At 45.4% G+C, this 23,108-nt stretch overlaps 1 protein-coding gene across 1 annotated transcript; it reads right to left on the bottom strand.

The window, feature by feature from the left end:
* Positions 1-82: 82 nt before the first annotated feature.
* Positions 83-23,021, bottom strand: LOC106587572 (collagen alpha-1(IX) chain). The gene is made up of 32 exons (XM_045706566.1): positions 22,493-23,021; positions 21,773-21,847; positions 21,550-21,588; positions 21,397-21,459; positions 19,888-19,941; positions 19,625-19,660; positions 15,434-15,457; positions 15,271-15,324; positions 15,063-15,116; positions 14,754-14,786; positions 14,555-14,611; positions 14,369-14,422; positions 14,222-14,275; positions 13,990-14,043; positions 13,703-13,756; positions 13,511-13,564; positions 13,277-13,330; positions 13,030-13,083; positions 12,874-12,927; positions 12,717-12,761; positions 12,561-12,614; positions 12,360-12,413; positions 11,909-11,962; positions 4,866-4,937; positions 4,743-4,778; positions 4,446-4,490; positions 4,333-4,365; positions 3,787-3,933; positions 3,045-3,099; positions 2,711-2,899; positions 2,423-2,500; positions 83-1,171 (listed from the first exon to the last, which is right to left on the bottom strand). Exons 1-32 carry the CDS (start codon positions 22,565-22,567, stop codon positions 966-968), a joined length of 2,064 nt encoding a protein of 687 aa, XP_045562522.1. The 5' UTR covers positions 22,568-23,021; the 3' UTR covers positions 83-965.
* Positions 23,022-23,108: the final 87 nt, after the last annotated feature.

Below are 23,108 nucleotides of genomic sequence, written 5' to 3'. Positions count from 1 at the left end.
AGGCCCACTGGAGATGTGTTAAATTAGCCAAAAAACATGTTGCTGGATTTTCATTGTAGTCTTTCATACAAAACATGCAAGACTTTATCAAAATGTGTTTATTTTCTCTTTTGTACAACCTTTGATGTCACCTCCGACTTTTATAATAAATAAGAATGGCATATACAATTTCTACATATGTCTTCAAACAACACTGCCCTCCTAGTTCTCTCATCACAAAAATAGTCATCATGACAAAGAAAATCCTACGTCAGGAAGATGATAAAGCATAGGGGTTGGTGAGTGTATATGCAACAAAGATACTCGCAAACAAATGAAAGTCATTGAACCAACAGTATTCCGGTAATTTGTATGTATAAATACATAAACATACAAAATTCAGTGAATTAAAAATGGTTGGCACATTGTCGCTTAAAGCACAATTAGTCTGGTCTGTTTGGGTTTTAAATTGGTTCATATTTAACAAAAAACAAAGCCTACAGTATCCAATAATATCACAATTAGTTTGCCCAAAAAATGTAATGCTCTTTTTATTTTACAGTACAAAGATGGAAAAAGCTAGAGCTGAGGTAAAGAGGGATAGGGGTGTTCCAACAGCTAAGGAATACTGAAATGCATTTTAGAGGGGTGTAACAAAACAATAAAACAAAATACAAACAAACAGTCAAAACACATCAAACAGAGTAATGTTTCTTCCACAGGGTTGGGGGTACATTTTCATCTCATTTCAATTTGAATTCATTCAAATCAGGAAGTTAACTGAAATTGCAATTCTATTCAATTTCCTGCTTTTCAATGAGAAACATTTGAATTTCAGTTTACTTCCTGAATTGACTTAATTTAAATTGAATTGACCCCAACCCTGATCTTTCGTGGCGTGTTAGTTAGTTCCTCCATTAGTCTCTTAATAGTTCGGCCCCTGTGGCCCTTCAGTTCAGGGACCCGTCGGGTCTCTGACTCACATCTTATTCCTCATTTGGCCCTTTCATACCGGAATCTTTCGCAGATATCGGTGATGCCACCATAGGAAGGATGCACTGTGACGACTCGCAGTAGCCGTTGAGGCCAGGACGACCAGGAGACCCTGGAACGCCGGGAATACCGGGAACGCCACGTGGCCCTCTCACGCCGTCGCGGCCGTCTGTGCCATAGGCGGCTCTACCGTGATCACCTGTGGATAGAGTGGTCGGTTGAGACTTGTACATAAATGTGGAACTGCTAAATAGCTAGCTAGACATATTATAGCTGAGCATATAGAGACTTTGCGCATATTGGGATTCTCTGCCTCTAACCCTATTACAGGGGCTGAGTCACTGGCTTACTGGTGCTCTTCCATGCCGTCCCTAGGAGGGGTGTGTCACTTGAGTGGGTTGAGTCACTGACGTGGTCTTCCTGTCTGGGTTGGCGCCCCCCCTTGGGTTGTGCCGTGGCGGAGATCTTTGTGGGCTATACTCGGCCTAGTCTCAGGATGGTAAGTTGGTGGTTGAAGATATTCTTCTAGTGGTGTGGGGGCTGTGCTTTGGCAAAGGGGGTGGGGTTATATCCTGCCTGTTTGGCCCTGTCCGGGGGTATCATCGGATGGGGCCACAGTGTCTCCTGACCCCTCCTGTCTCAGCCTCCAGTATTTATGCAGCAGTAGTTTATGTGTCGGGGGGCTAGGGTCAGTCTGTTATATCTGGAGTATTTCTCCTGTCTTATCCGGTGTCCTGTGTGAATTTAAGTATGCTCTCTCTAATTCTCTCTTTCTTTCTTTCTCTCGGAGGACCTGAGCCCTAGGACCATGCCTCAGGACTACCTGGCATGATGACTCCTTGCTGTCCCCAGTCCACTTGGCCGTGCTGCTGCTCCAGTTTCAACTGTTCTGCCTGCGGCTATGGAACCCTGACCTGTTCACCGGACGTGCTACCTGTCCCAAACCTGCTGTTTTCAACTCTCTAGAGACAGCAGGAACGGTAGAGATACTCTCAATGATCAGCTATGTAAAGCAAACTAACATTTACTCTTGAGGTGCTGACTTGTTGCACCCTCGACAACTATTGTGATTATTATTATTTGACCATGCTGGTCATTTATGAACATTTGAACATCTTGGCCATGTTCTGTTATAATCTCCACCCGGCACAGCCAGAAGAGGACTGGCCACCCCTCATAGCCTGGTTCCTCTCTAGGTTTCTTCCTAGGTTTTGGCCTTTCTAGGGAGTTTTTCCTAGCCACCGTGCTTCTACAACAGCATTGCTTGCTGTTTGGGGTTTTAGGCTGGGTTTCTGTACAGCACTTTGAGATATCAGCTGATTTAAGAAGGGCTATATAAATATATTTGATTTGATTTGATATTGAGTTAACACAGTGGTTATGGCTATATCCTTCATTATTATGGTGTGGGCGTGTAGCCTTACAATACTCTTGTGACTGGTATCTTTACCTGGCAGACCGGGTGCTCCAGGTGCTCCTTTATCCCCTCTCGCTGTGGGTCCTCTGTCTCCTCTGTCGCCCGTGTCACCTACGCAGAACATATACATGATCATCAATTCAAGTGACGTTTAGGGATGCAGGATGGTTGTAGTGAACTTCACTTGTGATGGCACAAACAATCCTAATTATTCAAATGGGGATCATGACACTACTGCTACCAGCCTGCTTGTCATTGTCTTAACGAACTAGACCAGAATATTACATTTAGGATATATTTCCACCATCTTTAGAGACCCACCTTTGGGCCCTTTGCGACCCAGTAGTCCTGGAGGTCCTTTGAGACCTGGCAGTCCTCTGGCCCCGTCCAGTCCTGGGTAGCCGTTCTCTCCGGAGGGGCCTGCAGGACCAGGGGGGCCAGGGGGACCTGGCAGTCCAGAGATGCCTGTCTCAGGCCTCCTCAGGCTGGCTGCTAGCTGGGCTAGCTGCTCTATGGCATAGGAAGGGAAAAGGATAGGGGGGGGGGGGGGGTCAATTCAATGAAACCTATGGACCTGCCTTATCAGATGTGATGGGTTCAGTAATGGTCAATATCAAATGGATAAGAGTTTGATATGAAAATGATCTTGACTTACCTTGCATTACCCTCATGCAAACTTGTGTGATGTGTGTATCGCTTGGTTTTTTACCCTGGGAAAACAGGTGGTTGTTGAGAGAATTGTGGTGTTAACCGGTAACTAATGCTATTCATAGCTAGCTACACAGGCTTTTTTCGTGAAATGTCTTAGCCCAGGGACACACTTAAAGAGATTCTCTGGTACTTTTGCAAACTCTTTAGCCAGTAGTTCTGAATGTAGCGCTCATGAGACAAAAGTGGTCCACGAAAATTGCCTACTATGTCACGTGTGCAGGTAGGTGCAACACGTCATTGATCTCTCTCTCTCGCTCTGCTGTGTGTGCCTCTTGCTAGCTGTCACTCAAATGGTGAGGGGCCGAAGCTCATTGGCTAGAACTCGAATTGCTAGGGGGCTGGCCCACATGGGGGAATATCTAGGGAAAATGGCGCAGCACAGCTTCCAGAAAAACAGTCGCTTTCAAACGAGGGATTTTGTGACTAATTGAGGTCAGACAGTCATTCTCATAGATTATGCATGTATGAACTACACATTGACACATACAGCCCAAAACGGGAGGTTTAAAAAAGACTTAGTAGACGCCAAAGTTCGGGAGCATGTCTTTAACACAGGGCAAAGTCATCATGTAAATTCTGTTGTCTCCTCCAGTCTACTCCATATGAGTGCAGTACTAAGAAACAGCTCTTTTTGACTCCTGCTCTGTTTCAGGCCCTCAGATCTGGTTAATTGTTAAAGGGCCTACCGCTGGCCCCTGTGTCCCTGGCAGTCCTGGCACCCCTCTGTCTCCCTGCATGCCACGTGGTCCTGGTTGGCCCGGCTTGCCCTCTGGGCCTGGTATGCCCCGGCCGCCCTCCGGCCCTTTGTTTCCAGTCTCTCCTGGTCTGCCTGTCTGAAAACAGCGACAGAGCGCGACACAATGGCATTCAGCATTCATTCAAAACAAAAGATAAAATTGGATTACACAGACTGGACCATTGGGAGGATAGACAATGGTGTCTGTCTAGGTCTAGGATCATGTGTTTCAGGCATGTAGTCCTACAGTGTGCAAGGCTTTCTTTTGGCATGGCGCAAAAACACTGTAAAGTGATTCAGTAATGAGAAATGATGATGCTCACGTGTACGTGACCTCTAGCATTAGACAGCTCTATGAAGCTGTGGCATCTAATCATGATGAGTCCTCCATGATTTTGGGACGAACAGGTATCACATTATGTGTACTGGACATAATTGGCCTAGTCCATGTCAACAGAGAGCTGTAGCAGTAAGCGATGCTATAAACTGGACTCACCGATCCTTTCTCTCCTGGCTCCCCTTCGTCACCCTATAGTAAAACAGAATCAGTACTCTTTCACTTTCAAACAAATGTTGGGCACAGCAACGTTTTTTTCTTTATTTACTCACAAAGTCCCCTCTGTCTCCCGCTGTGCCCTCTGAACCTGCTTCTCCCTAAATCAATGAGTAGAAATGTCCTTGTTAGAGAAAACACATGTCTTACAGTATCATTAACACATATCCATCCCAAGTAGGCCTTGGTGGGGCCTTCTGTACTCTTCTGATAGTTCCTAGTGCTTGATGTTACTCATTTGAATTCACTCCATTCATCTTCTTCCATCATTTGATGGCTACATAGAATATGGTCACCTCCCTTATGTAGGAATGTACTATTCAGTCGGTTGAGATGGTATTGATAGAACTTACTTGTTCTCCTTGAGCACCGGTCAAACCAACTGCACCCTGGAGAGATAGGAATAGGAAAATTATATTTTGCTTTTACACATGAATTTCTGCTTCTGCTTTTGTGGTACCTTTTCTATTCCTTACCCTGTCTCCATTCTGTCCAACCAGGCCGGCAGGGCCAGGCAAACCAAGAAGCCCGAGATCCCCTTTACCTCCCTGTAAAAAATAAATAAATATATATACACACACACTTCAAAGACTAACACAGGGGATTGCCTGTGCAACACTCCAACGTCCCCCCTCACCTTCAGCTGACTACATTTGCACCAGAAAATATTTTTTGCTGGGAAAAAACGTATCTAAACGGGTAAGCTGGAAAAGGTATTGGGGGCACACTCCATGAGATGTTTTTGGAAGCGTGGGTATTGATTGTGGCGTACTCTCGGCCGACTGGTTTAAGGAATTCCTGGGAAACAGAGGGTTCTTTCAGGCTTTTTCAGCCTATTTTCCTGGCTCAAAACTCCTCTCTGAAGAAATACCCATGGGCCCATGGACCAGTGTAACAAGACTCCATTCATGCCCCCTCATCGGCAGATTACAGTATTACTGCTGTCTGGAGGCTTATAAAGGGCTGCCACTCTCAATATGAGAGAGCATACGGCTACACTTCCTTGGAGTGGGTTTGCTCTTAGGCACTGGCAGTCAGCTTGGTTGATCTGAATGGTTACTATTGTAACTATGCCCATGTTAAATAGTATATGTATGGTACGATAGCGGATAATAGCGATACAGACTGAGTGTACAAAACATTAAGAACACCTTCCTAATATTGAGTTGCACCCCCTGTTTTGCCTTCAGAATAGCCTCAATGAATCTAGGGCATGGACTCGACAAGGTGTCGAAAGCGTTCCACAGGGATGCTGACCCATGTTGACTCCAATGCTTCCCACAGTTGTGTCAAGTTGGCTGGATGTTCTTTGGATGGTGAACCATTGTTGATACACACGGGAAACTGTTGAGCGTGAAAAACTCACACCGGTGCGCCTGGCACTTACTACCATACCCTGGTCAAAGGCACTTAAATCTTTTGTCTTGCCCATTCACCCTCTGAATGTCACACATACACAATCCATGTCTCAAGTGTCTCAAGGCTTAAAAATCCTTCTTTAACCTGTCTCCTCCCCTTCATCTGCACTGATTGAAGTGGATTTAACAAGTGACAATGTTTTGTACACTCAGTGCATTGTTTACACTGATGTTATGTCATATATAAATAGCAAAAGATTGTTGGTATGGATAGGTGCGGCTTGTGTTATTTGCACTCTGCGGTGTCCTAGTTCCAAGAAAGGTAGGGCAGGAAAGGCAGTGTAATGAAAATAACATATGAGGAAAGTAAGCATAAATAATTACATATCCAATTATATCAACATAATTTTAATGGCCACCCGAGTAAATGTTGAGAGACCAGCATCGACTTTGTTCTCGCCACACAGCGCATGATCCAAAAAAGGTCATTTATTTCATACTCTTTGTTTTCTTCTTCCTCCTCTTTCACACCATCTTCATCCTGTTCTTGTCTTCCTCTTCTTTCCCCACCACAGTATCATCATAATCCATCACATTGCAAACCACAAAATCCTGTTCTGTATTCTTGTCACGATTCCCACCGACGGTGGCGCCCCCTCCTGCTCGGGTGGCACTCGGCGGTCGTCGTCATCGGCATATTAGCTGCCACTGATTCCCTTTTTTGTTTTCCCCCCTTTTGTGATTATTTGCACCTGTTCGTAGTGGGGGTGATTAGCGGGGCTATAATTATTAGCTGGTCCGCCTTCTCATTGTGCGGGATTGTCATTCCTGTTTGTGTGCTTGTGTTTACGCTTGTGCGTTAGTTTTGCGCCGCATGTGTTTTCCCCTGTGTTTGGGGCACTTTGTTTTGTGTGTGCGCTATTCGCTGTTTGGGGTGGCTTGTGTGTGTTCGCCTCTTGACCCATTAAAAAGCCACTACCCTGTGCTCGCTGCTTCCTGCGTTTTGATTCCTCACCCACGACGCCCGAGCCTTACAGAATCCCGCACCTCAATACTATGGAGTCAGCAGGAGCAGCAGCCATCCCCCTTCCCTCGATGGAGGAACGCATGCTCCACCATACTACTGTCCTCCACCGAATCGGATCCGCGATGGATCAGATGATGGAGAGGATGGACCGATGGGAGAGGAGTGGTCTCCTCTCTCCACCTCCGGCTCCTCCGACGCAGCCACCTCCGCCTCCCACTGCGTCTGGCTCTGGCGTGCTTCGTCTGGCGCTCCCGAGGGAGTATGATGAAGCGGCGGCTGGGTGCCAGGGATTTCTGCTCCAGCTCGAGCTGTACCTGGCCACCGTCAGACCTGCTCCCTCGGGAGAGGAGAGCGTGAGTGCCCTCGTTTCCTGCCTGACGGGCCGAGCTCTGGAGTGGGCCAATGCTGTCTGGAATGGTCCAGACTCGGCGAGGGACCACTACCCAGAGTTCACCCGCCGCTTTCGGGCCGTGTTCGACCACCCTCCGGAAGGAATAGCGGCGGGTGAGCGGCTGTTCCACCTCAGGCAGGAGACGAGGAGTGCGCAGGACTTCGCGCTGGAGTTCAGGACCTTGGCTGCTGGGGCGGGGTGGAACGACAGGGCCCTTATAGACCATTACCGGTGTAGTCTCCGGGCGGATGTCCGCAGGGAGCTAGCCTGTCAGGATACCGCTCTGTCCCTTGATGAGCTCATCGATATGTCCATCCGTCTGGACAATCTGCTGGCTTCCCGCGGGCTTTCGGAAAGGGTCCTGTCCGTTCCACCTCCGTGCACCCCCGCACACTCCTATGGATGTGGGGGGGGGGCTGTGCCAAGGGGCACCGGAGGAGGTGGCTCCTCCTGCACCAGCTGTGGTCGGAGAGGACACACGGCCGACCGGTGCTGGAGGAGTCAGTCTGGGAGTCGAGAGGGCAGGCAGAACACTTCTCGGTCACCCCAGGTGAGTCAGCACCAAATTCAGCCAGAACCCCCTATTGGTCACGTGTTGTTACTAATTTTGTTTTCTGATTTTTTCCCCTTCTTCCCAGCATAGGGCGCTAGTCGATTCAGGCGCAGCTGGGAACTTTATGGATCGTGGACTTGCCATTAAGCTGGGCGTTCCGCAAGTGCCGATAGATTCCCCCTTCCCCGTGCACTCCCTAGATAGCCGACCATTAGGGTCAGGGCTAGTCAGGGAGTCTACGGTTCCACTGGACATGGTATCGCAGGGGAATCATAAGGAATGGATTAGTTTTTTTCTTATTGATTCGCCTGCGTTTCCGGTGGTGCTGGGGGTCCCCTGGCTGGCTGATCACAATCCCCGGATTTCGTGGAAACAGGGGGTTCTCCAGGGGTGGCCAGAGGAGTGTTCAGGGAGGTGTCTAGGAGTTTCCATAGGTGCCATGTCAGTGGAGAGTCCAGACCAGGTGTCCACCGTGCGCATTCCCCCTGAATACGCCGATTTGGCGATCGCTTTCTGTAAAAAGAGGGCGACCAAATTACCACCTCATCGACAGGGGGATTGTGCAATAGATCTCCAGGTTAACGCTGCACTTCCCGAGAGTCACGTGTACCCCTTGTCACAGGAGGAGACGGTGGCTATGGAGACATATGTCACGGAATCTCTAGGACAGGGGTACATTCGGCCCTCCATCTCACCCGCCTCCTCGAGTTTCTTTTTTGTGAAGAAAAAGGAGGGAGGTCTGCGTACGTGCATTGATTACAGAGGTCTAAATGCTATCACGGTGGGGTTTAGTTACCCGCTACCTCTCATCACTACGGCGGTGGAATCATTTCACGGAGCAAAATTCTTCACAAAACTGGATCTCAGTGCGTATTAACTTGGTGCGTATTAAGGATGGAGACGAGTGGAAAACCGCATTTAGTACCACATCGGGCCATTATGAGTACCTCGTCATGTCGTATGGGTTGAAGAATGCTCCAGCCGTCTTTCAATCCTTTGTAGACGAGATTCTCAGGGACCTGCACGGGCAGGGCGTGATTGTCTATATCGATGATATTCTGATATATTCCGCCACCCGCTCCGCGCATGTGTCCCTGGTACGCAGGGTGCTTGGGAGACTGCTGGAGCATCACCTATACGTTAAGGCTGAGAAATGTGTGTTTTCCAAATGAGCCGTTTCCTTCCTGGGTTATTGCATTTCCACCATGGGGGTGGTGATGGAGTGTGACCACGTTAAGGCTGTGCGTAATTGGCCGACTCCAACCACGGTGAAGGAAGTGCAGCGGTTCTTAGGCTTTTCCAATTACTACCGGAGGTTTATCCGGGGTTTTGGCCAGGTAGCGGCTCCCATTACCTCACTGCTGAAGGGGGGGCCGGTGCGTTTGCGGTGGTCGACGGAGGCGGACGGAGCCTTCAAGAAGTTGAAGGTGCTGTTCACTGAAGCACCCGTGTTGGCGCACCCGGACCCGTCTCTAGCATTCATAGTGGAGGTGGACGCATCCAAGGCTGGGGTGGGTGCCGTGCTATCACATCGCTCGGGTACGCCATTGAAACTCCGCCCCTGCGCTTTCATTTCGAAAAAGCTCAGTTCGATGGAGCGGAACTATGATGTGGGGGACAGGGAGTTGCTAGCAGTGGTAAAAGCCTTGAGGGTGTGGCGACACTTGCTTGAGGGGGCTAAGCACCCCTTTTTCATCTGGACCGACCATCGAAATCTGGAGTACATCCGGGCAGCTAGGAGACTGAATCCGTGTCAGGCAAGGTGGGCCATGTTCTTCGCCCGGTTTAGGTTTACGATCTCCTATAGACCAGGCTCCCTGAACACGAGGGCCGACGCGCTGTCATGTCTTTATGACACGGAGGACCGGCCCATCGATCCAACTCCCATCATTCCAGCGTCTAGGCTGGTGGCACCGGTGGTATGGGAGGTGGACGCGAACATCGAGCGGGCATTAGTATTGGAACCTGTGCCTTCACAGTGTCCCGTGGGTCGCATGTACGTGCCGCTCGGTGTTCGTGATCAATTGATTCGGTGGGCGCACACGCTACCCACTTCGGGTCATCCTGGTGTGGCGAGGACAGTGCGGAGTCTCAGGGGGAAGTACTGGTGGCCCACCGTGGCTAAGGACGTGAGGTTCTATGTCTCTTCCTGTTCGGTGTGCGCCCAGAGTAAGGCTCCTAGGCATCTCCCGAGAGGGAAGTTACAGCCCCTCCCCGTTCTGCAACGGCCATGGTCGCACCTGTCTGAAGACTTCTTGACAGATCTTCCCCCGTCTCAGGGGAACACCACGATTCTGGTGGTTGTGGATCGGTTTTCAAGTCCTGCCGTCTCCTCCCGTTGCCCGGTCTCCCTACGGCCTTGCAGACTGCGAAGGCCCTATTTACCCACGTCTTCCAGCACTACGGAGTGCCGGAGGACATTGTCTCTGATCGAGGTTCCCAGTTCACATCCAGGGTCTGGAAAGCATTTATGGAGCGGCTGGGGGTCTCGGTCAGTTTGACCTCCGGTTATCACCCCGAGAGTAATGGGCAGGCGGAGAGGGTGAACCAGGAGGTGGGCAGGTTTCTGAGGTCGTATTGCCAGGACTGGCCAGGGGAGTGGGCGAGGTACATTCCTTGGGCGGAGTTAGTCCAGAACTCACTTTGTCACTCCTCTACTAACATGTCACCCTTTCAGTGTGTTTTGGGTTACCAGCCGGTCCTGGCACCATGGCAGCAGAGCCAGACCGAGGCTCCTGCGGTGGAGGACTGGGTACAGTGCTCCAAGGAGACCTGGAGAGCCGTCCAGGAATCCCTGAAGGAGGCCAGTGGACGGCAGAAGAGGACTGCTGACCGCCACCGCAGTGAGGCACCCGTGTTCGTACTGGGGGACAGGGTCTGGGTCTCGACCCGAAACCTGCCCCTCCGCGTGCCCTGCCGGAAGCTGGGGCCGCAGTGTGTGGGGCCCTTTAAAGTCCTGAGGAGGATAAACGAGGTGTGTTATCAGTTACAACTCCCTTCCTATTACCGCATTAACCCCTCGTTTCATGTGTCTCTCCTCAGGCCGGTGGTAGCTGGTCCCCTGCAGGAAGATGAGGTGCCGGAGGTCCCTCCGCCCCCTCTGGACATCGGGGGGGTCCCCGGCGTACAGCATACGGGCCATTCTGGACTCGAGACGCCGAGTGAGGGGCCTGCAGTACCTCGTAGACTGGGAGGGGTACGGTCCGGAGGAGAGGTGCTGGGTGTCGGCGGAGGACGTCTTGGACCCATCCATGTTGAGGGATTTCCCTCGCCTCCGTCCGGATCGCCCTGCGCCTCGCCCTCCGGGTCGTCCTCGAGGCCGGTGTCGGCGCTCTGCAGGAGCCGCGCGTCAGGAGGGGGGTACTGTCACGATTCCCACGGACAGTGGCGCCCCCTCCTGCTCGGGTGGCGCTCGGCGGTCGTCGTCACCGGCATATTAGCTGCCACTGATTCCCTTTTTTGTTTTCCCCCCTTCTGTGATTATTTGCACCTGTTCGTAGTGGGGGTGATTAGCGGGGCTATAATTATTAGCTGGTCCGCCTTCTCATTGTGCGGGATTGTCATTCCTGTTTGTGTGCTTGTGTTTACGCTTGTGCGTTAGTTTTGCGCCGCATGTGTTTTCCCCTGTGTTTGGGGCACTTTGTTTTGTGTGCGCGCTATTCGCTGTTTGGGGTGGCTTGTGTGTGTTCGCCTCTTGACCCATTAAAAAGCCACTACCCTGTGCTCGCTGCTTCCTGCGTTTTGATTCCTCACCCACGACGCCCGAGCCTTACAATTCTGAATTGAACTGGCTTAACTCTGATATTTCCTTGTTTACATCTTACCTTACCAATCCTTGCATTTTCTCACAACAAAGTTTGATGACTGGAGCACCACAGGGATCTGTGCTTGGTCACTTGGTCATCACTTCCCATGGCTTTTCCCATCATTCTTGTGCCGAAGATGCTCAACTCCCTCTATTCTTCCACCTGTTTACTACCCAGGTAACAGATTTCCCCAGCATCTTAGCCTTAGACTAGACCAAGTTCATTGGTCAGTTTGATAATCATGATTCATACCGTGGTAATTGTATGGAAGTTTGCGACAAATTGTCAAATGCTTTATTCATTGTGGTTCATGATACATATAATGGGCTTGTTTTGGGGCTATGAGTATGTCAGTTATATTGGTCTGTTGGGCTGTTGACTTACCCTGGGTCCAGGTGCCCCTGCAGGTCCGTCTGGGCCACGCACTCCTCTTTCACCCTACAGTGAAATAAGAGAAGAATAGTAGGGAGTTATAGAGAAGAAATTGTGGCGCAATCACAGATTTCTTATAGTCTAGTGGTCCAAGACCTTCCCAAATGAATCACATGAAGTTCTGAGCTTGTTGAACAATGCTTATAGTACAATAGAGCAAAGGTTGTGCGTGGCAATAGAGTTCAAATGCTTTGTGCTGATCTTGTTTATTCTATTGTTCAGTTATTTAGCTCACACCTTTATCCCTAATTCCCTAACCCTAAAAGGGTTGCTAAATCACACAGTTCCAAATTATTTATTCAAACTGCTGAAGTTCATACGAGACCTTGAAAAGAGTAATCCAACTTGATAGTGTTTTATGGCTTTCTCACAGTGAATCACATATACTTTAAAACATACTCACTGGTCCACCTCTTGCTCCGACAGGTCCCACCTCTCCCTGCTCGCCACGTTCCCCCTGTAAACAAAACAAGTCACCATGAGATCTCTCATGCTACTGGTTCAAGTATGAAAGGGATTTATGTATACTGTGTCAAAGTATTTTGTTTCATCACTGTCAATTCATGTGATTTAATGTTCATCATTAGACTTTCTCTTGACTTACTGATTTCCCAGGAGACCCCATTAGTCCTACAGAACCGGGGGGGCCAGAGTTACCCTAGTAACAAAGAGAGGAAAACATAAGATTCCCTACAATAGAGATTCGTATAATGTATGGTCAATAACTGTTTTTATTCATACATTGAAAATATTCCCCTACCATCTCGCCACTTTGTCCTTTTGGACCATAAGCGCCTGGCAAACCCTATGGCGAGAATCACATCAAAACAAATGAACAACCAAACAAACCCGAACAAATACAAATGTAGAATGGATATGATGAATCAGAGATGCTAGGGGTCAGAGGTCACACTTACAGGTAGTCCTTGGAGCCCAGCATCACCTGGACTGCCAACTTTCCCAGTAATACCCTTAAAATTATAGAAAAATAACAACAGCATGTCAATCTTACTTATTTCCTGTATGTACATCCTCATTTAGCCTATGTCTTTGAACAGCAGTTTGAGCTGTACCTTAGACGCTGGCAATCCGGGAATTCCTTCACGTCCATCGGGCCCAGCTAGACCCTGTCCATGGGAGAAAGAACAGGGAAGTTGAGCGTTAAAAAAGAAGATTCGCTTCATGGCATGTGTATTGAGTCAGCTGTATGGAGTCCATGAACATAAGCTCATGCTGTGTGTAACGTCATAGATGTCATAGATGAGATGTTAGTCGATAATAAATCTGATTTGGTAAGGCTGTGGTGTGTACAATACTTACAGGCTCCCCTTTTCCCCCTGGAAGGCCCCTTATTCCTTGTGGCCCTCGGGCCCCCTGCAAAACAACACACAGTGAGTAAAAGGCACCTGTATGAATTGGCGGCAGGTTTTTGCTTTTGAAAGTGAATGACCATGTGTTCTGTTGTTCTGCAGTGATAATATAACAGTAATAATAATAATGATGATATAACAGTGATAATATATTTGTATGATGGTGTGATGTTTTAGTACTTACTTGACCACCGTTTGGTCCAGTCTCGCCCACTAATCCTCTTTGGCCCACGTCACCCTAAAAAAGAAAAACACATTTCTTAAACCAAAATAGTAGAAAATAAGTTGAGATGTTACTGTAATGTGAGTGGTGGCAAAGAGGTCATGGTGAAAAAGAGGTGAATGTCACGGTGTTAAAAATAAGACAGGCACTTACTGAGCCACCCTGAATTCCCTGGGGACCGAGACCTCCAAACGCTCCACGTGGTCCCTGTTATCAAACACATTTCAGATGTCAAATATATATATTTTTTAATGCATTTACTAGTGTGCTCAAACATAAGTTGTGGGATGTTGAGGTTTGGCAGTGCTGAAACAGGCCAAGCTGAAGTCATTTTTACAGCAATATTGCACCCACTGAGGATGGCAGTAATATACAGTACATAGCTCATCTTGGGCATTCATCCTATGATGTCAAGCAATGTGTGACCTCATGACCCTTACCCTGTCACCTTTGAGGCCCATCATGCCTGTTATTCCCCTGGGTCCCCCTTGGCCCTAAAATCACTCAGCAGAGAGAGAATAGTGTGAGAGAGAGATATAGAGATAGAGAGAGAGAGAGAGAGAGAGAGAGGAAGAAGCCATTTTCAATTAAAAAAAGACGTCTCATAGCCACATTGTGAATGGCACATTCATATTGATACAGATTTGTGAGAGAAATATTCAAATATTTTACTGGTAGTCCTTGAGCTCCCATCTCGCCCTCTCCTCCCTGGTCTCCTTCTTCTCCCTGTAGAAAACAACAAACAAATATCACAATCATTATTATTGACCTTATTGTATTTGTTGATATTCTATCTGGATAAAAAGGGGGAGAGGTTACCTTGTGTCCTTGCTTTCCAGGCTCACCAGACTCTCCTTTTACCCCTTTGTGGCCCTAAAGAGAAACCATATAATGTTACAGCTAAGTGCAAGCTAGTTTCACTGACAAGATACAGCATCGACCTCTATAGTATATTAGTATCAACGACCAACTGTAGTATAGTATAAGTATTTGTTATATAGTCACCTTCATGCCTGGGAGGCCAGAATATCCGTTAAGACCAGAAGGACAGGCATTGGGACACTGAAAAACACAAGTAAAGCCTATTTGAGGTCATCTAAGTGCCCTGCCACAGGGGGGCTCCGCTGAAAAGTTCCCCATCATCAGCATCAGGGTACACATGCATAGCTGTGGTGCCCTTAAAGGAAACTTGTGAACGCCTTACCAGGTCTTCCCCCTTATACATGCCAGGAAGACCCTGGGGAGAAAAAGAGAAAAACACAATTTTAATGACATTTCTGTCTTTGAAGTTATTGTCGGCGAAACTGCGGCTGGTTGTCATACAGGCTGGTTGTTGCAGTGCTCTTAAAAATGTACAGGATGCTGTAAATTGGCTGTCTCCCCTTTGATACATTTCATGGCACACAGAACTATGCAGCTATTACATCACATGGGACTCACGTGGGTTTTCAACTGTACTAAGGATGACAACACTAATATGGAACTAAATGATCATGAAAAGAAATATATTTACCCTGGGCCCTGCAGGTCCAGGAAGCCCCACTGGCCCCCTCCTTCCCAGTGATCCCTATAAATAATAATAATACGTTTACAAGTAAATGAATGCAATAATTTAACAAGTTAGAAGTATTGACTGCAATATAATAAGATATTGAAAAAGTTGGAAGTCCTGTGTCTCTAGCCATCATTTTCTAAATGTTAAAAAAGCAGTCAGTACTCACTGGGGTTCCGACTTTGCCAAGCTCGCCCACCAACCCTTGTGGACCAGCTGCTCCCTGTCAGCAAAACAAAATGGACATGACACAGTACTAATGTACTGTATTCTGTTGTATTTAAATACATTCTTCCTTATTCAGGTGTGGGACCAATAGTAAAAGTACTCACATCAGACCCATCAGGTCCCTCGCCCTGTGGGAGACAAGAGAGAATTCATGGAGAGGCTTGAAGGTGTAAAATTGAGGTAAAGTTGCATTTCTCTATATCAACAAGTTAATCAATGCAGTAACAAGGGTACAGTAATAAAAGGCACAATTTTAAACAATGCCATTTCAATAAATCAGTCCTTATAGGATGTCATACCCTTATAATTGTCATATCCTAGGTCGGCGTATTCATTTCATATATGATTTCAGATCAACTAATGGGTGTGTGTCACGACTTCCGCCGAAGTCGGTTCCTCTCCTTGTTCAGGCGGCGCTCCGCGGTCGACATCGCCGGTCTTCTAGCCATCACCGGTCCACTTTTAATGTTCCATTGGTTTTGTCTTTGTTTCCCACACACCTGGTTTTCATTTCCCAATTACTGGTCATGTATTTAACCCTCTGTTTCCCACATGTCTTTGTGTGTGATTGTTTATTGTTCAGGTCGGTACGTTTCCGGCTGGTTTTTTCCGGGTGCTCTTTTCACCCATGCTTTGTGGCAACCGTTATTGTTCGCACATTGGTGTGTTTACTGTGTGCTATTTCTTAAGTAAAGTGCGTTGTCCACTCGTCTCTGCTCTCCTGCGCCTGACTTCATGCACCAGCTACACCCACCGCCTGACAGTGTGTGTGTGTGTGTGTACAATTCTTATAAAGGTGTTATGCTGAGTTCAGAACATCTCAGAATTTTGCAAATACCAGCATACAACTGTTCATCCCCGTGCTCCGAGGTTTTCACTTGCATCTCTCTGGTGTCATTTGTCAACAAACAAGACAGCAAGCATTGCGACATCTTCAGCAGTTGTTGTTTATGGTAAGAAAAGAATACACATTGTTGATAGAAAATGTATTCTGTTCATTTTCCTTTTGATTTAGAAAGTGAAAGCAGCTCAAGATATACTTTTTATGGGCAAAAATTTGCTAAACAATCAAAAGCCTTCTAATGATCTCTATGTTTGATAATATTTCCCAAAACGTGAATGCACCCAACTGTATTTATAAATCCACAACTGGTAATTACCACCTTCCCACTTGCTTATGAACACAGCATTAGACAATTTTATGGGTGTGTCCTATCGTTATATGGTCCTTGAGAGGGAGTAGCCTATTCCAGACGTCCAGTCATTTCAGTGGATGGGTAAAACAAGTCCTTGGAGGGGATAGTCCCATCCTTATGCTAGTATAATAATCCACGGAAGCAAGTGAGGTCGATCCCTTCCAGATTATGTTTGGTCATTTCTGCAAGATTACCATAGAAGCTACAGTTGAAGTCGAAAGTTTACATACACTTAGGTTGGAGTCATTAAAACTTGTTTTTCAACCACTCCACAAATTTTAACAAACTATAGTTTAGCAAGTCAGTTAGTACATCTACTTTGTGCATGACATAAATCATTTTTCCAACAGTTGTTTACAGACAGATTATTTCACTTATAATTCACTGTATCACAATTCCAGTGGGTCAGAAGTTTACATACACTAAGTTGACTGTGACTCTATAAGAGGTTAAACAGCTTGGAAAATTCCAGAAAATGAGGTCATGGCTTTAGAAACTTCTGATAGGCTAATTTACATATTTTGAGTCAATTGGAGGTGTACCTGTGGATGTATTTCAAGGCCTACCTTCAAACTCAGTGCCTCCTTGCTTGACATCATGGGAAAATCAAAAGAAATCAGCCAAGACCTCAGAAAAAAAATTGTAGACCTATAACAAGTCCTATATCGACATAACCTGAAAGGCCACTCTGCAAGGAAGAAGCCACTGCTCCAAAACTGCCATAAAAAAGCCAGACTACGGTTTGCAACTGCACATGGGGACAAAGATCACACTTTTTGGAGAAATGTCCTCTGGTCTGATGAAACAAAAATAGAACTGTTTGGCCATAATGACCATTGTTATGTTTGGAGGAAAAAGGGGGACACTTGCAAGCCGAAGAACACCATCCCAACCGTGAAGCACGGGGGTGGCAGCATCATGTTGTGGGGGTGCTTTACTGCAGGAGGGACTGGTGCACTTCACAAAATAGATGGCATCATGAGTGAGGAATATTGGGTGGATATATTGAAGCAACATCTCAAGACATCAGTCAGGAAGTTAAAGCTTGGTCGCAAATGGGTCTTCCAAATGGACAATGACCCCAAGCATACTTCCAAAGTTGTGGCAAAATGGCTTAACCTCTCTAGGGGGTGTGGGCACCTGGCCAACATCCAGTGAAATTGCAGAGCGCCAAATTCAAAAACAGAAATACTCATTATAAAAATTCATGAAACATACAAGTGTTATACATCGGTTTAAAGATTAACTTCTTGTTCATCCAACCACGGTGTCAGATTACAAAAAGACTTTACGGCGAAAGCAAACCATGCGATTATCTGAGAACAGCGCCCAGGCAGACAAATCATTAAAAACAGCAACCAGCCAAGTAGACGAGTAACAAAAGTCAGAAATAGCGATAAAATTAATCACTTACCTTTGATGATCTTCATATGGTTACACTCACAAAACTCCCAGTTACCCAATAAATGTTTGTTTTGTTCGATCAAGGCCCTCTTTATATCCAAAAACCTCCGTTTTGTTAGTGCGTTTTGTTCAGTAAAACACTGTCTCAAACAACATCCGGTGAAATTGCAGAGCGTGAAACTCAACAAAACAGAAATTCTCATAATAAACATACATAAAAGATACAAATGTTATACACCAGCTTAAAGATAAACTTCTTGTTAATCCAACCACTGTGTCAGATTTCAAAACGGCTTTACGGCGAAAGCAAACCATGCGATTATCTGAGAACATCGCCCAGCAGACAAATCATTAAAAACAGTAACCAGCCAAGTAGACGAGTAGCAAGTCCGAAATAGCGATAAAATGAATCACTTACCTTTGATGATCTTCATATGGTTGCACTCCGAAGACTCCATGTTACACAATAAATGTTTGTTTTATTCGATAAAGTCCCTCTTTATATTCAAAAACCTCAGTTTTGTTGGTGCGTTTTGTTCAGTAATACATTGGAACAAAGCGCGGTCACAACAGACAGACGGAAAATCCAAAAAGTACCATAAAGGTTCGTAGAAACATGTCAAACGATATTTATAATCAATCCTCAGGTTGTTTTTGTCATAAATAATCGATCATATTTCAACCGGACAATAACGTTGTCAATAGAAAAGAAAAACAAGAACGGCACGCGCCCGATCATGCGCTGAACTCAGGTCTGGAAATTTCCACTCTCCACTCATTGAAAGTGCTGTTTCTCCCTCATTTTTCAGAGTAAAAGCCTGAAACAATGCCTAAAGACTGGCCACATGTTGTGGAAGCCAGAGATCGTGAACTGCGTCATAAGTCTTCGTATGGTGGATAGGCTTTCAATGGAAAAGAGACATTTCAAAATAATAGCACTTCCTGGATGGATTTTCCTCAGGTTTTCGCCTGCCATATCAGTTCTGTTATACTCACTGACATTATTTTAACAATTTTGGAAACTTTAGAGTGTTTTCTATCCAAATCTGCAAATTCTATGCATATCCTAGCTTCTGGACCTGAGTAGCAGGCAGTTTACTTTGGGCACGCTTTTCATCCAAAATTCCGAATGCTGCCCCCTACCCTAGTGAGGTTGACAACAAAGTCAAGATATTGGAGTGGCCATCACAAAGCTCTGACCTCAATCCCATAGAAAATTTGTGGGCAGAACTGAAAAATCGTGTGCGAGCAAGGAGGCCTAGAAACCTGACTCAGTTACACCAGCTCTGTCAAGAGGAATGTGCCAAAATGCACCCAACTTATTGTGGGAAGCTTGTGGAAGGCTACCTGAAACGTTTGACCCAAGTTAAACAATTTAAAGGCAATGCTACCAAATACTAATTGAGTGTATGTAAACTTCTGACCCACTGGGAATGTGATGAAAGAAATAAGAGATGAAATAAATAATTATCTCTACTATTATTCTGACATTTCACATTCTTAAAATAAAGTGAAATGTCAGAATTTTTACTAGGATTAAATGTCAGGAATTGTGAAAAACTGAGTTTAAATGTATTTGGTTAAGGTGTATGTAAACCTCCGACTTCAACTGTATGTCATAATGGACAATATCCCTATTACATCCCTATTATACATTCATTCTGTTAACACATTTAGTTAACCATGCTTACTTACAATCTCCCCGAGTTCCCCAGCCTCTCCGGGTTCACCCTGATAGAGAAGTACACAATATGGTTGGTGATGACAATAACATGCCAGCGAAACAATCTCAACCTTTCATTGCTTTGGAGCATACTGATATTTTCTAATTCATACTCTTCTGACCAGCCTCCACACACTAAGTACTGAGAGTGTATATGCATTATATTTCGGTAATATAGATATTAGACAGATGGGAAGGTTATGGATACATTTGATTTCAAATAAAGAAAACATACTTTTGGTCCAGGAGGCCCATCTGGGCCGGGATCTCCAACAGGTCCAGTGGCACCCTATAGAGAAAACAAAGCTTATATCAACCATACAGAAATATGAATGTCCATGAGTAAACTATATACAACGTCAATATGTGTCTTATACCCTCCAGTGACAGAAGTAATTTCATGCTCGTTACCCATTCTTGTGTGATATTTTATATTTTGTTCTTTACAAGTATTCAATGGGACTCCTGGGAAATTATAAAAGGACATGATTGTGAAAATATTCATTAGAAACAATCCATCCATTCCTCAATTCCTGAAATAAATTGATTTCAAATAGAACTGTTCCAACACTGAGTTGCTGACACAGTACTCTCTGAGATCACCATTAGTAACAGTGCCTTACTTCCAAGGCAATATTACTGTAAATCTGATTTCCATAATAAAATGTGCGTTTGATAAACACAAAGGAAGGTTTGTAATCCAAATTATGGAAGGCATCTCAATTGAGACTACTCTTATATTCTGACTTTGTATCTTGAAGATAATATATTACACAACATGTGATCAATGCTCTAACTAAACAATGTACTAACTATACCATTGCATATTTAGTCTACAAAAAAGTACATTTCATCATTGACATTTCATGGATTACATGTTTCCTGTACAGTAATTTAGCAATTATAGGACTAAAATGGGGTGTGTCTTCTCTCACACTGTTTAGCCCCTCCCCTCTTCCACCAGCTACATAAACCATAGGAGGTCACTTAACTAGGCTAACTAGTCCTCCGCCAAGCTTGAATCAATGGATTGAAAAGAGAAGACGCTCTGAACTATCCTCTCAAGATCAAGAAACTACTACCACTCTCTAACTAGTCAATAGCTTTGGCAGGCAACAAACAACAGAAATCAGGAATCATTCAAATCAGGAACAGAAAAAAGGAATTATAGTTCACTACTTGAAGTCAGTGTTATCAAGGTATTTGCTATTCCTAAAAATATGATCACTATTCACGAAACAAAAGAGAATAGAGAGCTAGCCAGCCAAAACTAGTGCATACCTCAACACACCTGGTCACTACCTACTCTGCCAGACACTGTATTCAGCATTATCGCCCAAACGGACAGCACACACATTGTGGCCCTTCTGTTCCACCTTTCCCAGCATACAGTTCTTTCCTGTCAGCCATCACTGGGCGGCTGAAACCCCTGCACCCCCCGACTCACACAAAAGGACCTCTGTTTCTCTGTTTCAGTCAGGAAGCTATTTGAAGCGTTCTCCTCCTCTCTTCTCTAAATACCCAGGTTGATGTGTCCTACTGACCCCCCTCTCTCCAAACCTTTTGCTCAGGAGCCAATATAAACGACTGACACAGCAGTAGAACCACAGCCCCTTGAGCTTCAGAAGTTAAAGATGTTCAATAGACTCAATGAAGTCTGTTATCTGATTTTGCACTAAGCTTTCCTGTTTGGGGAGTATGAATAATAAACTGGTTGTAAATGTGTGTATTCTGTGTAATTTACGTCTGCCCCTGGTAGGCCGGGTGTTCCGGGAGTTCCTGGTTTGCCGTCTTCCCCATCAGGGCCCTGGGAACAGAGTGATCATTTCAATACCATGCTAAAATGTATCAACCATTTATTGGTAGATTATGGCATAGTAAATGATAGTCCACTCACAGGGCCGCCTTCTATGAAGTTATCGTCCCCTCGGTCTCCCTGAAATTAAATAGAAAAAGGAATGTTTATTTAATAACCATGTAAAAATCCACATTAGGTTTAAAATGATAGAATAACACAATCAATTTTGGTCTATACCAGGTGAGGTGCTGTACAAAAGATGAGTCTAAAGCCTGAAATGACACAAATAAACAATAAAATATGAAATCAAAAGATATCTCACATCAATGCCGTCAACTCCAGGCACTCCTGCTATTCCAGGGGGTCCTGCGGGGCCTCTGGGACCGACCGGGCCCCTCTGTGGATAAATACACAATACATAAATACACAAAATTACATCTAGCTCCAAATCATGGCTGCTGGCGGTGCGTTGGTGACCTCACACAAAAAGATCCATTGTGTGAAATCAGTCATTTTGTGGGAAGAAAGGTCAAGAAAAGAAAACCACAAGCCTTTATCCACTATACAAGGGACCGCTCTTTAAGTAATTGCATATGTTGAGAATATTTTTGTTGAGATTCCAACCTATTGGTTCCATATGTAAGCATAGGTAGTTATTTGTCCTACACACACCTCTAAATCATGAAACTATCCAATTTGTAAGTCGCTCTGGATAAGAGCGTCTGCTAAATGACGTAAATGTAAATATTTACAAAATAAAGAAATAGTCCCTAATAAATAAGTATATTATGGTAGGTCTAATGTATATGTAAACTATATGGTTCAACGAACCTGTAAATGCATAGGTGTTTCAAATCATTTGGGAGTCTGAGCATCCCAGCCTATCCCATCCATGGGAAATTCCATCCCAATAACACAGGACAATATAATATCAAGAAAAGCAGTCAAACATGCCTGTCATACAAACCAGTCATACATTGTGGCTGGCAAACAAATCTATGTGAACCACTTGAGAAGAAAATAACCGTACTTTGTGACTTACCTGAGCGGAGCAAATAAGGACGATTTGCAATAAAATCACCAGCAATGACTCCCGATATATCCTGGCGCGAGCCATGGTCTTCCCAAAGACAAGGAATACGCAAACAGTCCCTTTTTCCCGGATTAGTTGGGATTTACGAACCACCTGTCAATATTCCCCAACTGAACCCCACAGTAGACTGAAAGGTACCATGTACTATTAAAATGTATGTTTATTCATGATGGACTGGAGAGCTGGAAAGTGGTTGGAGGAGGGATGGAAGGTGCGCACAAGGCGAGGGTTTCTCTGTGAGACAAGGGTGGGATGTTCTCTCAAGATGTATAAATACCGGCAACTTTCGCTGACTTGTAGTTTGTCAACTAAACGCTTGTATTCCAACAGTTTATTACATATTGTAAAAATAACAAATCCAACCTTTTCCCAAATAGCACAGGATAAAACCTAGCCTGCTTCTGCACAGGTATAACATACAGCATAAATGATGTTGCAATCATCAATGCAATATTTCTTCAACATAGAGTTTGCAAATGATAGAGCAAAATTAATTTAAATTTGTCAGCCTGATTTGATTTAGACATTGTTGGCGGCCTACAATAAATAAACGTGAGTGAGATCT

This window comes from Salmo salar, chromosome ssa02 (genome assembly GCF_905237065.1).
Source record: "Salmo salar chromosome ssa02, Ssal_v3.1, whole genome shotgun sequence".
Classification (NCBI taxonomy): Eukaryota; Metazoa; Chordata; class Actinopteri; order Salmoniformes; family Salmonidae; genus Salmo; species Salmo salar.
Note: the sequence above shows the minus strand (reverse complement) of the source record. Positions and strands in the feature narration are given on the sequence as shown.

Bases quoted from the DNA above. Each gene is read 5' to 3' on its own strand.
- LOC106587572 (XM_045706566.1), bottom strand. From the start codon at position 22,567: ATGGCTCGCGCCAGGATATATCGGGAGTCATTGCTGGTGATTTTATTG. The intron at 4,491-4,742 runs GTAAGTTCTATC...TCATTGATTTAG, and splicing joins CCGGTGCTCAAGGAGAACAA to GGAGAAGCAGGTTCAGAGGG. The intron at 3,100-3,786 runs GTAGGCCCTTTA...CTGTTTTCCCAG, and splicing joins CAGGGACACAGGGGCCAGCG to GGTAAAAAACCAAGCGATAC.